This window comes from Hypanus sabinus, chromosome 1 (assembly GCF_030144855.1).
Source record: "Hypanus sabinus isolate sHypSab1 chromosome 1, sHypSab1.hap1, whole genome shotgun sequence".
Lineage (NCBI taxonomy): Eukaryota > Metazoa > Chordata > Chondrichthyes > Myliobatiformes > Dasyatidae > Hypanus > Hypanus sabinus.
The window spans coordinates 125,951,673-125,967,104 of NC_082706.1; the positions used below are offsets into that span (position 1 = coordinate 125,951,673).

Below are 15,432 nucleotides of genomic sequence, written 5' to 3' on the forward strand. Positions count from 1 at the left end.
TAGCCAACTTCTGCCTATAAACTCAGGCCCTCTATAATTCAGTGAACATCATTATTAATCTCTGCTGTACCCACTCCAGCTTGACAATATGTTTTCTAATACAGGGTGACCAAAACTGTATACAATACTCCAAATGTGCTTTCATCAACAACTTATGTATAACCTAATATAATGGTCTTACTCCTAAATTCAGTGCTCTATCTGATGAAGGCTAGCATACTAAATGCTTTCTTTCCCCACCCTGTCTATTGTGCGATTGCACCTGTACTCTCAGATCCCACAGTTCCACAACATTTGACATTGCCCTGCCATTCACTGAAATAGTCTTACTCTGGTTTGACTGTCCAAGTTGCATTGCCTCACACTTATGTATGTTGAAATCCATTTGCTATTCCTTAGCCCATCTCCCTAACTGATCAAGATTTCTTTTCAACTCATTATAAGTTGCTTCTCTTATCAATGGCCCTTTAACTTAGTATCATCAGCAAACCCAATCATGACATGCACATTCGCACCAAATTATTTATATAAGTAATGAATAACAGAGGTCTCAACACTGACCCCTGGGGCACTCGACTAGGCTTCCCACCAGAGAGTTGAACTATTCCTATCATCGGGCCAATTATGAGTCCAATTCATTATTTCTCCTTGAAACCCATGCAATCTAACCTTCCAGATCAGTCTGCCAAGCAGGATCCTGTTAAAGGTCTTACTGAAGTCCATATGAACATTGGCTGTCCTACCCTCACAAAACTCCAAAAGATTTGTCAGTGATAACCTCCCAAATGCAGACCATGATGACTATCTCTGATCAACCCTAAACTCTCCAAGTGTTTTTGCACTATTTTAAATTTTACTATTTAATATACATCAATTGATTTTCTTATTTTTTTCTATATTGTGTATTACATTGTACTGCTGCCACTGTTAACAAATTTCACCACATATGCTGGTGATATTAAATCTGATTCTGACGGTAGATCTTGTATGTCAGAGTTCTCTTCAGTAACTTCCCTCAACCTGAAGTCAGGCTCACCAGCCTATAATTCCCTTGCCTGCACATGGAGCAATAGAACAACATTAACCACCATCCATTGTATTTGTTGAGGGATTCATTCATACCCAGCTGACTAAATGTAATGTACATTTCCTTCATTCTCTTTATCAGAGCCATGATAACTCTGGTCAGCTAGGATTCCCTGATCTTGGTAAATCTACTTTTCACCCAAACAGAAACATGCTACCCTAAGACTCTTTGTATGACTCAATTAAAAATCTATTAATAATATTCTATTAAAGGCAACTTTTCCTTTACTTTTAAATAGAGTCACCCAGTCAACCATAGCTAAGTGCTGCCTAATACCCTTAAAGTTAGCTGTGCTTTAGTTCGGAGCTTTATCCTCTGGACCTGTTCTACCTTTTGCTAGAACTAGTTTAAAACTAACAGAATTGTGGTAATGAATGTAAACTACTCCCCAACTGTCATTTCAGTTACTTGGCCTACCTCATTCCCTAAAGAGATGTCTCATTCCCTGAAGTTTTTTAATGCAATAAAATACTTGTATATTATTGCCATCTCAAGTACCTTTGAGGCAGTGTTGTTGGGCTTCCTTTATGAATAATGGTTGAATTTGATTTCTTGTAATTTTCAACACCATAGAACAATGTGCTAAGCCAGTTAAAATCTGTTTTTGTTGATATGGAGCCTGGAGCTGAATATAACAAGCAGGTTTCTTTCTCTCTCATTCAACCAGCTGGGCTTATCTGAAAATCCAACAGTTTTCTGGGCTTATTTACTAATTACAAATGCCACGTGGATGATCCATCTTGGCTTCAACTGAGATTCTCACCATCAGTCCAATCAATTTGATTCTTTTCACATGACGTCAAGTAATGTTGAGAACACAATGTACAGTGAAGGCTACAGAGCCAGGCAATATCACAGCTGTGATGCTGAATACCAGACTCCAAAACTAAAGGTGCTTTAAACCAAGCTGCAACTGTGCAGTTACAACACTGGCATCAACATGAAGATGTGAAAAGCTGTCATTTCAAACCTGTGCAAAAGCTGAATCCAGAGTTAAGGTGAAAATGAGTGTTGTTGATGTCAAGATAGAGTTTCTTCCAATTACAACATTAAGGAATCTTTGTAAAATAGGTCATGGGTATCAAGAGAAATTATTCCATAACTGGAGCCAAATGTTACAGTGATTATTGGAAGTCAGTCATCCCAATCCCAAGTCAGTGCTGCAGAAATACTTCCAGACACTGCCCTTAACCAGACATCTTCAACTGCTTCATTAGTGATCATTCTTTCATCAGAAGATCTGAAATGGTAATGTTTGATGATGATCGATTCCATTTGCAACTCCTCAGTGAATGAAGTAGTCCATTCCTGCACCATTCAACCAGCAACAGTGCCAGAGAAGTGCCATACAGTCGGCCCTCCTTATCCGCAAGTTCTGCATCCGCAAATTCAACCAACCGTGAATCGAGAAAACCTGGAAGTGCTCTTCTTGCACTTGTTGTTCGAGCATGTACAGATTTTTTTTTTCTTGTCATTATTCCCTAAACAATGCAGTATAACAACTAGTTTACATAGCATTTACATTGTATTAGCTATTATAAGTAATCTGGAGATGATTTAAAGTATACGGGAAGATGTGCGTGGGTTACCGTGGATTGGAATTGAAAAAAAAATCGGAAGTTCTCTTACTAAATAAGTCAGAACAGGTACATCTGGTATTATTTAACGTCAGTTAGCCAAACGTTTGTCTTAGTATATAGTATATATTTTACCTTTCTATGCATATAAAACACTTAACGTATGTTTCAGTGCCGGGCTCGGGAAAGGAAGTTCCCGAGTTCGATCCAGTGACAGACTGCTATCGAGTGCACTCTCCATTCGTGCTGGGTTGATGTGGAGGATCAAAAACTCAAAACCCAATAATAAAACCACTGCAATTAGTAATAATTATAGCTTTCATTGGGGCAGGGCCTTTCTCCCTTTATCCTTTAAAATAGTTCCGATTATTGACTGACATAGCTTAACACTTTTACAATGACCAATGGTGTTTCACCTCTTTCCGATCGCTTTATTATTTCCACTTTATTTTCAGTCACGATCGTGATTATTTTCGTGAACAGAAACATTCAGATCTCCAAATCCGGGTCCTAATGTCCACCACACTGAGACGGGTTGAATAAGGGACTTGAGCATCCGCGGTTTTTGGTATCCGCGAGGGGTCCCGGAACCAATCCCTCATGGATAAGGAGGGCCGACTGTACTTTCTCCAACAAGAGAGAAGCTAACCACTGATTCTAATCATTCAGTGACATTGCCATTGCTGAGTTCCCAACCATCTTGCACTAGAGAACACCATTCATCTAAAACACGTAAACTATGGCCATGGGAGCAGATCAGAAGCTGGGTGTCCTGCCACAAGTGACTCAGCTCCTGCCACCCTGACCCCTTTCCACAAAGCAGATTCAGAAGTGTGATTCATTATCACTTGTCTCAATCCTGGAACTCCCTACCCATAATCATTGTGGGAGTACCTTCACTGAAAGGACTACAGTGGTTCATATACATAGCTCACCACAACCTTCTTCCTGATGGGCAATTAGTGAAGTGCCATTCTGGTGAAGCACAGCAACGCCCTTACTAGCAGCAAATAAAACTGTTAATTACTTTATTAATCACACTTTATCTAGAAAATGATCACTGCATTCAATAGTCTGTAACTTTCCTTTCGGAGCTGAGCTTTTGAATCACCTGTAGTACCTGCCATTTTTTGCGGTGTGAACTGAACGCTCAAAGGTGCAAGATGGTTGTGGCATGACATGTATAGGCCAAATCATGCTGATGGAGCCTGGGCCCGAGAGCAAGGGACGATTCAATGTTTGCCATTACTGGAGCAGACTTAGGGCCAATTCGAGGCATGGGCCCAAAAGTGAAGAATAATCAGATATTTGACCAGGCCAGGCTAGATTGCAAAGGTCGGGTCCGGGAGCGAGGAACAAGACAAAGTTTGGCTGATATAAGTGCCGGGTCAGATTGAAAAGGTCAGGATGTCGGCAAGGGATAGGTCAGTGTTCAGCTCGCTACTGGGCAAGGTTTAGTTATCTCTACAGTGAACTGAGTCTATGGCCTGCAACTACAGGCTCCTGGACCAGTCCCAGTGATGACTAGCTTCCTGACTCTGAACTCACTTCGTGAACTTCAGTTCTGAATTTTATTTACTTACTTTTTTTTGTTTGTACAATTTCTTCTTTTCATATAGGGTGTTTGACAGAGTTTTTTAACGGGTTCTATTGGGTTTCTTTGTTTTATGGGTGCCTAGAAGGAGATGAATCTCAAGGTTATTTATAGTATATATGCTTTGATAATAAATGTACTTTGAACTTTTGATAAATGCTGGCTTTGCCTATTTTACTGAGCAACCAAGAAATAAGCAAATATTTTAAAATTCTAACTTTGCAAACTCTTTAAAAGCTTTGGCAGCCAATTTGAATGGGGAGCATAGCTTAAACAACTTTAAGAGCATTTCATTAGAGCTGATGATAATCAGCAATGACTGTATATGTCTGACTTTCTTAAGGAAGTAAATTCAAGAGAACTGCTCTAATTGAGAGCCAGTTTATTGGCAGGAATCTGGTGAGCTTGAATGTTGAGCTACTTTGTAGAAATTTCAGGCCAATATCCATTTATAATTCAGATCCTCAGCTAAAGTATTCAGTAAAAAATCAAGTTTTGGCTATAATTCATTGAGTTTAAGTTAGGGTGTCACTGTTAGTATTGTGCGCACTTCTGGTTGCCATACAACAGGGAAGGTGTGATTAAGGTGTTTTCTTTAACCAGGACTGTTTTTCCCTGGTGAAGGAGGCTGAGGTTTATAAAATCATAAGCAGCATAATTGAGATGGATGGTCTGAGTCTTTTAATCCAGAGTTGTTATTCCTTTCCGCACCTTGTGGCACATTGGGTGACAACCTTACCATTTTTTTAGCATTTTTGTCTTTTTTTATGACACTTAACCTAGCATGGATGAAAAGCGTGCAGCGAATTGGCTGGATTCAAACCTGGAAGCACTCACCTTGAAGTCCATTGCGGATGCTACTGCACCACTGGCCGTTTACTCCAGAGTAGGGAAGTTTAAAATCAGCAGGTATAGGTTTGAGGTAAGAGAGGAAATATTTAAAAGGAACATGAGGGGTAAGTTTTTTTAACACAGAGTGGTGGGTGTATGGAATGCCACCAGTGGAGATGATAGAGGCAGGAACAGGCCATTTTCAGAGAAACATAGATATGAATTTTTTTTAAATGTATGCCTTATGAGAATAGGTTGAGTGAACACCGCCTTTTCTCCTTGAAGCGAAGGAGGATGAGAGGTGACCTGATAGAGGTGTACAAGATGATGAGAGGCATTGATTGTGTGGATAGTCAGAGGCTTTTTCCCAGGGCTGAAATGGTTGCCACAAGAGGACACAGGTTTAGGGTGCTGGGGAGTAGGTACAAAGGAGATGTCGGGGGTAAGTTTTTCACTCAGAGAGTGATGAGTATGTGGAATGGGCTGCCGGCAACGGTGGTGGAGGCAGATACGATAGGGTCTTTTAAGAGGCTTTTAGGTAGGTACATGAAGCTTAGGGCTATAGGTAAGCCTAGTAATTTCATGTTCGGCAGAACTTTGTGGGCCGAAGGGCCATTTTATTGTGCTGTAGGTTTTCTGTGTTTCTATGTATGGGTGAAATGCAGGCAAGTGGCACTAGTTTAGGTAGGCACTTTGACTGGCATGGACGAGTTGGGTCAAAGGGCATATTTTCATGGTGTATTACTCTGAATCTATGACTAAAAACAGAAAATGCTGGAAACACCGAGCAGTTCTGGTGACAACAGAAGAACGAGAAACAGTTAACACTAATGATAGAAAAAGCTCTTGTCTCTTTCTTTACTCAGAAGTTTTCTGACCTCCATTTTGTTTGAAATTTCAGAATAAATACAAGTATTAGTAAATCAAATGTAAACACATTTCAGCTGAATGGAAGTACACCATAATATCTGAAAGTATGGAAAAAAGAAAATTATTTTCCCCTATCAGTTTCAGCCAGACTGATAGACAGGTCATTGCTCAGATTAAGGAATAACTGCATTTATGAAAAACTGATTATGATTCTTTCTAATGATGGAGTGCAAATTATTGTCAAAGTTGCCTTATATTCAAAGATCTTTTAAATGTTTTTTTCTGTATATGTTATGGCAGCCAAACTAAAATTTACACACAGACCTTTGTGGCTTCTGGCATTCTGCCTGGAAAATACGAGATGTGATTGGTAAGTTCGTGGCCTAGGCTAAAAGGAGTCAATTTTAGAAAAGCTAGCACATTTATTTTTCAACAGAGTCCCAGCCTACATTTACACACTTACTCCAGCAGTCATGGAGCATACGAATCTTGGACCTCCAGAAAGTGTCCACAGCAGGGGTGATTGATAAGTTTGTGGCCTAAGGTAGAAGATGAGTTATACAGCTCTCGTTACATGCACGTGCAGTTCATCTCTTTGGGTGATTATTTAGAAGGTTTGAAGTTAATAACTCATCGCCTTCTACCTTAGGCCACAAACTTTTCGATCACCCATCTGTGGACACTTTCTGGAGGTCCAAGATCCGTATGCTCCACGACTGCTGGACTAAGTGTGTAAATGTAGGAGGGAACTATGTTGAAAAATAAATGTGCTAGGTCTTTTAAAATTGACTCCTCCTATCTTGGGCCACAAACTTATCAATCACCCCGGTAAGCTATGAAAACCATCTTCAAAAATTATAACCTTCTACTGCATCTATAAATGTATAAATGTATCCCTTACCTTTTGTGAGGTTTACACATCTTGCTCCTTACCTATCTCCCTGCTTGCTATCTGAAGATACAGTGAAATAAAAGGCAATGATTTCCGCTGTATGTTTCTAAAGACACTGCTGCAATGATTAAGAAAGTCCTAATTTACTTAGGACTGTAAATAACTATCAAAATGTGAGATTTGGGAAAAAATGATGTACCAAATGAATGCCAAACTTCTCCTTATTTGGAAATGGCATGTCCAAAAATTCATCTGTGCTGATATGTTATCTTGGCAAAATGAGATGTGGTCTTATGTCTGGAATGTGTGGTCAAAACTACTGGAAGAGTATTCTATTTTGGAGAGATGTTTGTTGATACTGGGAAAAGAAAACATCACAACATTAATGATACTTCAAATTATTCCATTAAATTGGAGATAGATATTTCTTTTGTGTTTTGTGTGTCCAGATCCTTGTAAATTTGCTGTTTATACTGCTTTTGGACATGAGATAAAAAAAATTTAAAATTTTTAAAAAGTTAAACATACAAGTTACTCAAAACAGTGAAACTCTGATAATCCGGTACTCACGACTTCAAGGGTGTAGGACCGGCAGATTTTTCAGACTAATGGATATTGTTTCTATCAATAGCCCAATGCATTCTTCTTAAATGCTACACAGTGGTATTCTGAATTTTCTGGAGAACTTCATTTCAAAGGAGTGCAGGAATCGGCACCCAGGTGAGCCCGGATGCCAAACTGAAGCATTCAAGCAACTTGCATTATACTGTTCACTGGAATAGTAGTATCCCAACAGTTTAACTGTTTTTGGTTTGCTTGACCAAAACAAAAACAGCAACAAAACTAATCTGAGCAATTCTGAAAGCCAGTCTTTGGAGTTCTATTGTATTCATTCAGCTGTGACAGCCCTGGTAGGTTCCACCCGCTGCTTCATATAAATGTGTAAATAAATATGTTATTAGGGGCAGAATGGTTCTGACTGGACCTATAATTGGATGTTAATGTGCTCTGTCAATTCAGCTGAATGAAGATTAATAGCATCCTTTGCACACTTGTGACTCCAAGGTTTATCTCTAAGTGATCTTGGATCTAATCTTACAGGGCTCATACAAGTAAACTGTCTTTACCCCAGGAGAGAGTGTCATTCTGATATTAAGCTCCTCAGATCTGTTTCATTGAATTTTTTTGGGGTCAAACTGTTCAGATACTGCCATTCCATTGAAGAGTTTAATGGAAGTTGCCAGACTATTTCAGTCAGAAAATACATACTTCTTAAAAGCCCAGTGTAATGGTAACGACTGAATTTTAAGCAAATATTAACCCTGTTTTGCTGTTGGACTGTATATAGATTTCCTGACTATGCCCACAAGAAAATGAATCTCAGGTCTGTATATTGTGAAATATATGTACTTTGATAATAAAATTTAGTTTGAACTTTAACTGGCAGCACATTTCCCACCTCAGAATATTGGAAATAAAGAAACAGCCAAGTCCAAATTGTTTGGGGATTAAAAGTTTACAGATGTGCTATTTAACATGTAGCTATTTTATTGTCTATAATTCATTTGACACACTGTTGCACAAAATATAGAACAACAATGGCATTACAGACGACATAGGTTCTGTGTGATGAGTGTATTTTGGTTACTTTGCAGATTTGCAGCAATTTGTAGAATTTTGCTTCATATTGCTGTTACAAACCCCGTAACTGGGTCACTTACCAGCAAAAATAGAGGTCCGTTGAAGTCTGATGGTACTATTTTTAACAGTATTTATTAGTAAAAATACACAAAAATAATATCAATGCAAACATATAGATAATATACGTCGTCAATACTAAATCTAAAAGTGCGGGTATAATAATAATCAATGAGAAATAAGCTCTATCGTTGTCTTGGGGGTAATGTATTGTCCGATGGAAATATAAAAGTCACTCAGTTCATTCAGGCTGCAGCCTTTTGGTTGTCGCTGTTGTTGCACTTTGTTGGAGAGAGAGAGAAATAGGAATAGAATGGGAACAGGTACCGCTATGGGTTTTCTGACCTTTATGATTTCCATCCTTCAGGAGTCCCATTGGTGTGGCCTCTCACTTTGGCCTCTCCTTTAGCTAAAGCCGTTCTTCCGTGGTGAGGCCACCAATCCCAGGCAAAGGGAAAGGACGCACGCGAGCCCCCACACCGGCTGTCACTATTAAACGCTGTCACTGGATTTCTAGCGTTTCTCCTGGTGCGTCTAAAGGGGTTGTTCCCCAGATCCTCTTTTATCCTTACTCACGGGGTCTCAGATGTCAATCAGGTTGGGATGATGCAATCCCTCAACCAGCCCACTCTGGTCATCCCCTGAGGGGTTTCAATGAATAGTACAGTACTCAACACACAATTCCATCTCCAAGAGACAATAGCCGTTATCAATGGTTCCGTCTTGCTGAGGCCAGGACACATTCCAAACCCTGTGTATTCTGAACGTCTCTCTCTCATTTCCTGGGTCCCAGACCCGAATTAATAGCGATCTTGCGATTCTCAAAAAGGAGGGGGCTACTTTGTACCCTTTGGCCCCTCAGAGTTGTGGCACATTCGTAACATTGCAAAAATGGGAAAAGTCTTAATCTTTATGCATTAAGTGAGCTTTTGTTAGCAATATGTAGGTAAACTTTAAAATGCATTGCCTATTTTACTCTGTCCACCAGCATGAAAGAAGTCAGAAATCTACATATAAATACAGAAATGTATAAAGATTACCCCAGAAGAAAGAACTTGTTTTTATTTAGTATTTCAGAAATGAAGCAAACATCATACATTGGTGTATATTGAGATGCCAGAAGATGCAAATAATGTGATTTGTTAAAAAGATTGTTTTGTTCTTTTGATTAACCAAGAATGTTGAAGATTTGATATTTAGAGTTCTCTACTTCGATCCAAATAGTATCAGACATTCTCTAAATTCACCTAAATGTATAGTCAGTCTTTCGGTTGAACATATTTAGTAGACCAGCATGTCGGACATTTCCCATGGTTCTCCATGGCAGTAATATCTGACACTGTTTAATGAATGAAAAGAAATTATTATACATTTAAAATAGTCAATTTTCTAACCTTACAGAACTACTTTTAGTCTCAACAGTATAAAACTTTTACTCCTACAAATCCAGCTGCAAATGGCTCAGCATTTCTGTTTTCGGGTCTGTCCTTGAGAGGGTATTACAGACTTGAAAATTGTAATGTAATATCGTTTTCCTATAGAACTAATTATCACAAATATAAATAATATGGGAAAGATATCCTTACTTTACACAGATTAGCCCAATGTGACAAGGAAAACATAAAATTATTTTTCATTTTTCACAAAACTAGTTGTGTTCCTCCTACTGTTTCTGCTTCCCTTCACCACAGCTCAATCCCTTTCATTTCACCTCTATCACTGCTCCAGAACATATTGTTGCAGAATGGCTCAGCATTGGCTGGTATTGTTTAGGCATATAAAGACCAAAAGACACTGGAGCAGAATTAGGCCATTCAGCCCAGTAAGTCTGCTTTGCAATTCCATCAATGCTGATTTATTATCCCCTTCAACCAATTCTCCTGCCTTCTCCCCATAACCTTTGATGTCCTGACTAATCAAGAGCCTATAAACCTCTGTTTTAAATATATTCAATGACATGGCCTCAACAACCATCCATGGCAATGAATTCCACAGGTTCAATACCAGCTAAAGAAATTCCTCCTCATTTCTGTTCTAATTACTCATCCCTTCTATTCTGAGGCTGTACCCTCTTGTCCTGTACTCACCCACTATAGGAAACATCCCTCCAAATCCACTCTATCTAGGCCTTCCAATATTTGATAGGTTTCAATGAGATTTCCCCCATTATTCTTTTAAATTCCAGAGAGTACAGGCCCAGGGCTATCAAACACTCCTCATATGTTAACTCTTTCATTCTTGTAACCATTCTCATGAACCTCCTCTGGACCCTCACCCATGCCAGGAGATTTTTTTCATAGATCAGGGACCCAAAACTGCAAACAATATACCAAGTGTGGTCTGACCAATGCCTTATAAAGCTTCAGATGAGAACCTCAAATTGTATCCAAGAGTTGCCTCTTTCATTCAAATGAAGCACAAATATTTAATTTAGTTCCTTCTCAGGGTAACCTTAAGGGATTTTCTCCCTGATCAGAACATTGAATTTCTTTCTATTAAGGAGATGGGTTGAAGCTATGGTATTGTTTTAGACTTCAAGTCAAGTCACTTTTTATTGTCATTTTGACCATAACTGCTGGTACAGTATACAGTAAAAACGAGACAATGTTTTTCAGGACCATGGTGCTACATGAAACAATATAAAAACTACTCTAGACTACAGACCTACCCAGGACTGCTGAAAGTGCACAAGACAATAGGCACAGTAGAGGGCAATAAGTTGTTGTCAGTCCAGACTCTGGGTATTAAGGATTCTGATAGCTTGGGGGAAGAAACTTTTACATAGTCTGGTCGTGAGAGCCCGAATGCTTCGGTGCCTTTTCCCAGATAGCAGGAGGGTGAAGAGTTTGTAAGAGGGGTGCGTGGGGTCCTTCATAATGTGGTTTGCTTTACAGATGCAGCGTGTGGTGTAAATGTCTATAATGACGGAAGGAAAGACCCCAGTGATCTTCTCAGCTGACCTCACTATCCGCTGCAGGGTCTTGCAATCCGAGGTGGTGCAGTTTCTAAACCAGGCAGTGATGCAGCTGCTCAGGATGCTCTCAATACAACCTCTGTAGAATGCAAGGGACTAATTGCCACAAAAAATAAACTATTAATGAAACTATTTCCAAATTACAAAGCATGCAAAGGAGTTGGACACAGAGCTCTGGTGCTTCCTCCACCTTTCTATAAAATTCTGGCTGATCTGATTGTCATCTCAAATCTGCTGTGGAGCCTTCTTACTCTTCTTGAGTCACTCTTTGAGTATAGAGTTTATATAGGCTGTGCTCATGTCAGCATTTTTTGTTTAGGGAGGAAAAATCTTTGATCCAAATAAAGACATTTGTCACAAGCCAAATATTTGAAGTATGAGTTTAAGTAACACAAATAATAAATTGCAAACACTCAAATTCCCATGGGGATGGGGCATGGAACAAATTAATTGCAGACTGTTTCAGACAACAAAAAATGATGCAAATTTATATTGCCAGTGCCCATTTCTTTCACTGGGTTTTTAACTTCAACATTTCCACAGTAATGAAAGAAAGCACCTTCGTCTTGTTCAAGTAAACAAGAGCATGAAAAATATTGAATGCATTTTATGAGTTTACTTTTTAAAGGTCTTCATACAGTGTTTTCTAAGTTGTAATTGAATGCTGTTGCTGCATGCTAGAGCCAAGTACATGTAAGCCTTCCTCTGACAGGAAACTGGAATTAATGCATATTATTCTGATCCTGTGTATTTAATTTCTGCTGCAGAGAGTAAAAAGAGCTCCTCTGTTGCTCCTTGACAAATATTATCATAATGGAAGTTTTCAGGGCCTGTGTTGGAAAATTGGTAAAGTAACTGTTTTGAATTGTTTGCACTTATATTTTATTCGGTCAATTTTACTGCAACTTGCATGAGAAAGGGGCTTAGTTTATCTGGATATCTTAATCACTGTGTTTTTGTTCATTCTCTTACAGAAACCTGATCCAAGATCTATGAGAAATAACGTTGATCGGGATGATGGGGGTCTACTTGATCCAGTAAGTTTTGGTGGCATTCTAACAATGGTGCAAGTGGACTGTCCTGTGAAAACTGTGACCTGTTTGCATTCTTAATAGCAGAAGCTTCTTATATAAATCTAAATTAAGAAAACGACATAAGGTTTGCTAGTATTGGCAAATATACTGAGCGATTTTAATTGGTTTCTATTGAATTTTGAATCAAAAACAAATATGTCTTGTGAAATAATAAAAATTCTTCTGTAAATTGAATCTGCCTCTTACTCTATATTTACATTAACATTTAATGCAGCAATCCAAAGTTTTGATACTTTCAGAAAATCGAACTTTCAAGAAGCCTGAAAACAGAAGATGGTAATCTCTGTAGTGCTATAGCACATCAGGTTAATGTGCCAGGAAGTTGATGGGAAGTGGACCAAAGTTTCCTGAAATGTTGCCTGGAATATTCTTGGGTGGTTTCAAATGGATCCAATTGCATCACTTTCTGGCATCCACTATTTATCTGGTTAGAGTGGGAAAGGTGAAAAGTAAACTGTTGACTATATATATTTATATATGTAATGGGTGACTTAAAGGTGCAAATTAAAACAGTGAAAAGTATGAATTCTTTTGGTGTTTCTGCAGCCATGAGAGTTACTTTCAGTCCTATTTTTCAAGAGCTTTAATTGAAAGCCCACATATCAAAAGATAAATTATATTTTAAATTTGTGGTTAATCACGTATACAGTCTGGTTATGGCAAAGCCTATATTTTCATACTTTTCCTTTTTTCTTTAGACTGGCAACCAACACATCTATCAGCCTGTAGGTAAACAAGGTAAGAGCTGAAATGGACTTTTCAGTTATGCTCAGTAAATGTTAAAGGATCTTAACAGGTGGAACACAGGTTGTTAATTCCCCATGCTGTGGTTGCTGAAAGTACAAATCACAATCATAGAACAAGCAGATGGCAAATAATGGCATAAGAGAAAATATTGAATATTTTGAATATTAAGGAATCTAAACATTGAGGTTAGTGCAGGGAAGTGGCATTGAAGTAAAAGATTAGCTCTAAGTTTTATTGAACTGAGCAGTTTCAAGAGGCTATATGGCCTCCTTTAACTTCTGTTAACATGTGAACTGAACCTGAGAATTAAAATTAAATTTGTGATCTCATATTGTAATGGCTTAGAATTGGGGTGCTTGGAAGTGTTTAAATTCTTTAAAAGACTAATGCCAATGAGACTAGGACATCACCAGAACTGCCATGATGATTGCAGGAGATGATGGATGTATTTTAAGGACTGGTATCTAAAATTGTGTCTGGGAAATATGAAGTGTTTCTAATTACATATTTTTATCACACACTTTTGCATATTCATTAGTGTCATTATAATGTAGTAAGAGTTTTATCCTAATCCAGTAGAGCATGCAGCACCACCAAAGAAGCCACCTCGACCTGCAGCACCTAGCCATGGAGGAAGTATCGCTAGCCTTAATAGTCCTATTGAAAGTTACAATGAAGGAGTAAAGGTTAGTATTTATCTAAAAACATGTTTCATGCTGGTTTTGCTAGAAGTGTCCACATCCTGTAAGATTAAATTTGTAAAGAAAGTTAATGATGCACCTGGACAAAAATGATATGAATTTTTTGTTTAAGACAATGGCTTGTGTGAGAGTTAATTTTCATGTAGACTACAGGAAAATCTGTATAAAAGCTTCCTTTAGTAAGCAGTCAAACTAGTTGCTAGCAATTACAATTGTGTGTTTTGCAAAAAAAGCAGTAAATGTCCAGATTCCAAGTGAGCTCCAGGAAGATGAAAATTTTGTAATGCTTCTTTTGTAATTTCTCAAAATACAGTGTTTTGACTACTTTAAATAATATGTTTTGTTACTGAGAATCTACATTTCAACTCAATTTCTTAATCTTCAAAGGCACCCGTCAGGGTGGAGGATGATTTGCTCTCATTTCAGTTCTTTGGGTTCTGAGGTGGTGGAACAGGGAAATGTTGAGGCCCACAGACTTTGCCTCAGGTGGGACAGAAAATGCTTGATGGGGTAGTGGATGGGCTTCTGTGTGCTGCCAGAGAAAGGACTTGAGTTCTCAGTACTACCCCAAATGCCACAATTCTTTTTCTACCAAAAGTAAGACGTGAGTTACCACAGGTTGGCAAAGGTATACCATTGGTTATACAGATTAAATGATTACACAGTTCATTGAGCTAGAATAAGGTAAACAGTAACAATGCAGAATAAAATATAAATGCAACTATAAAAGTGCATTCAAGGTAAAGGTTAAAGTGCAAGATCATAATGAGTTAGAGCATTAGAATTAGAATTTTAATAGTACCATTGTATGTCATAAAATTTGTTTTGCAGCAGCAATACATTGCAATACAGTTTATAGTAATAAAAACTATAAATTACAGTCAGTATATATAAAAATAAATAAGTAGTTAAAAAACAGAGGAGAAAAAATACAGAACTGTTCAGGGGTTCATTTTCCATTCAGAGATCTGATAGCGAAAGGGAAAAAGCTGTTGTTGAAACATTGAGTGTACACCTTCAGACTCCTGAACCTTCGCCTTAATGGTAACAATGAGAAGAGGGCATGTCCTGGGCGATGGTGTTCTTAGTAATGGATAACAGAACACCTTTTGAAGATGTCCTGAATGCTGAGGAGGTTATTGCTCACAATGGAGCTGGCGGAGTTTGAAATCTCTGCAGCTTTTTCTGATCCTGTGCAGTGGCCATTCCATCCCAAATGGTGATGCAACCAGTTAAAATGCTCTTCATGGTTCATCTGTGGACATTTGCAAGTATCTTTGGTGACATACCAATACTCCTCAAACTCCTTATGAAATATAGCTGCTGTCGTGCTTTCTTTGTTATTTCATCAATATGCTGGGCCCAGG

General features: G+C 38.4%; 1 protein-coding gene across 15 annotated transcripts in view; it reads left to right on the plus strand.

The window, feature by feature from the left end:
* Positions 1-15,432, plus strand: part of LOC132397252 (focal adhesion kinase 1) — a 545,830-nt gene that overhangs the window by 514,144 nt on the left and 16,254 nt on the right. For 12 of the 15 annotated variants that reach the window (XM_059975823.1, XM_059975834.1, XM_059975802.1 and 9 more), the window contains 3 exons: positions 12,498-12,560; positions 13,316-13,355; positions 13,941-14,050. In XM_059975823.1, the coding sequence (XP_059831806.1) occupies positions 12,498-12,560; positions 13,316-13,355; positions 13,941-14,050 (213 nt within the window). The remainder of the gene's footprint in view (positions 1-12,497; positions 12,561-13,315; positions 13,356-13,940; positions 14,051-15,432) is intronic. The other 3 variants (XM_059975748.1, XM_059975759.1, XM_059975870.1) reach the window with 1 other exon arrangement.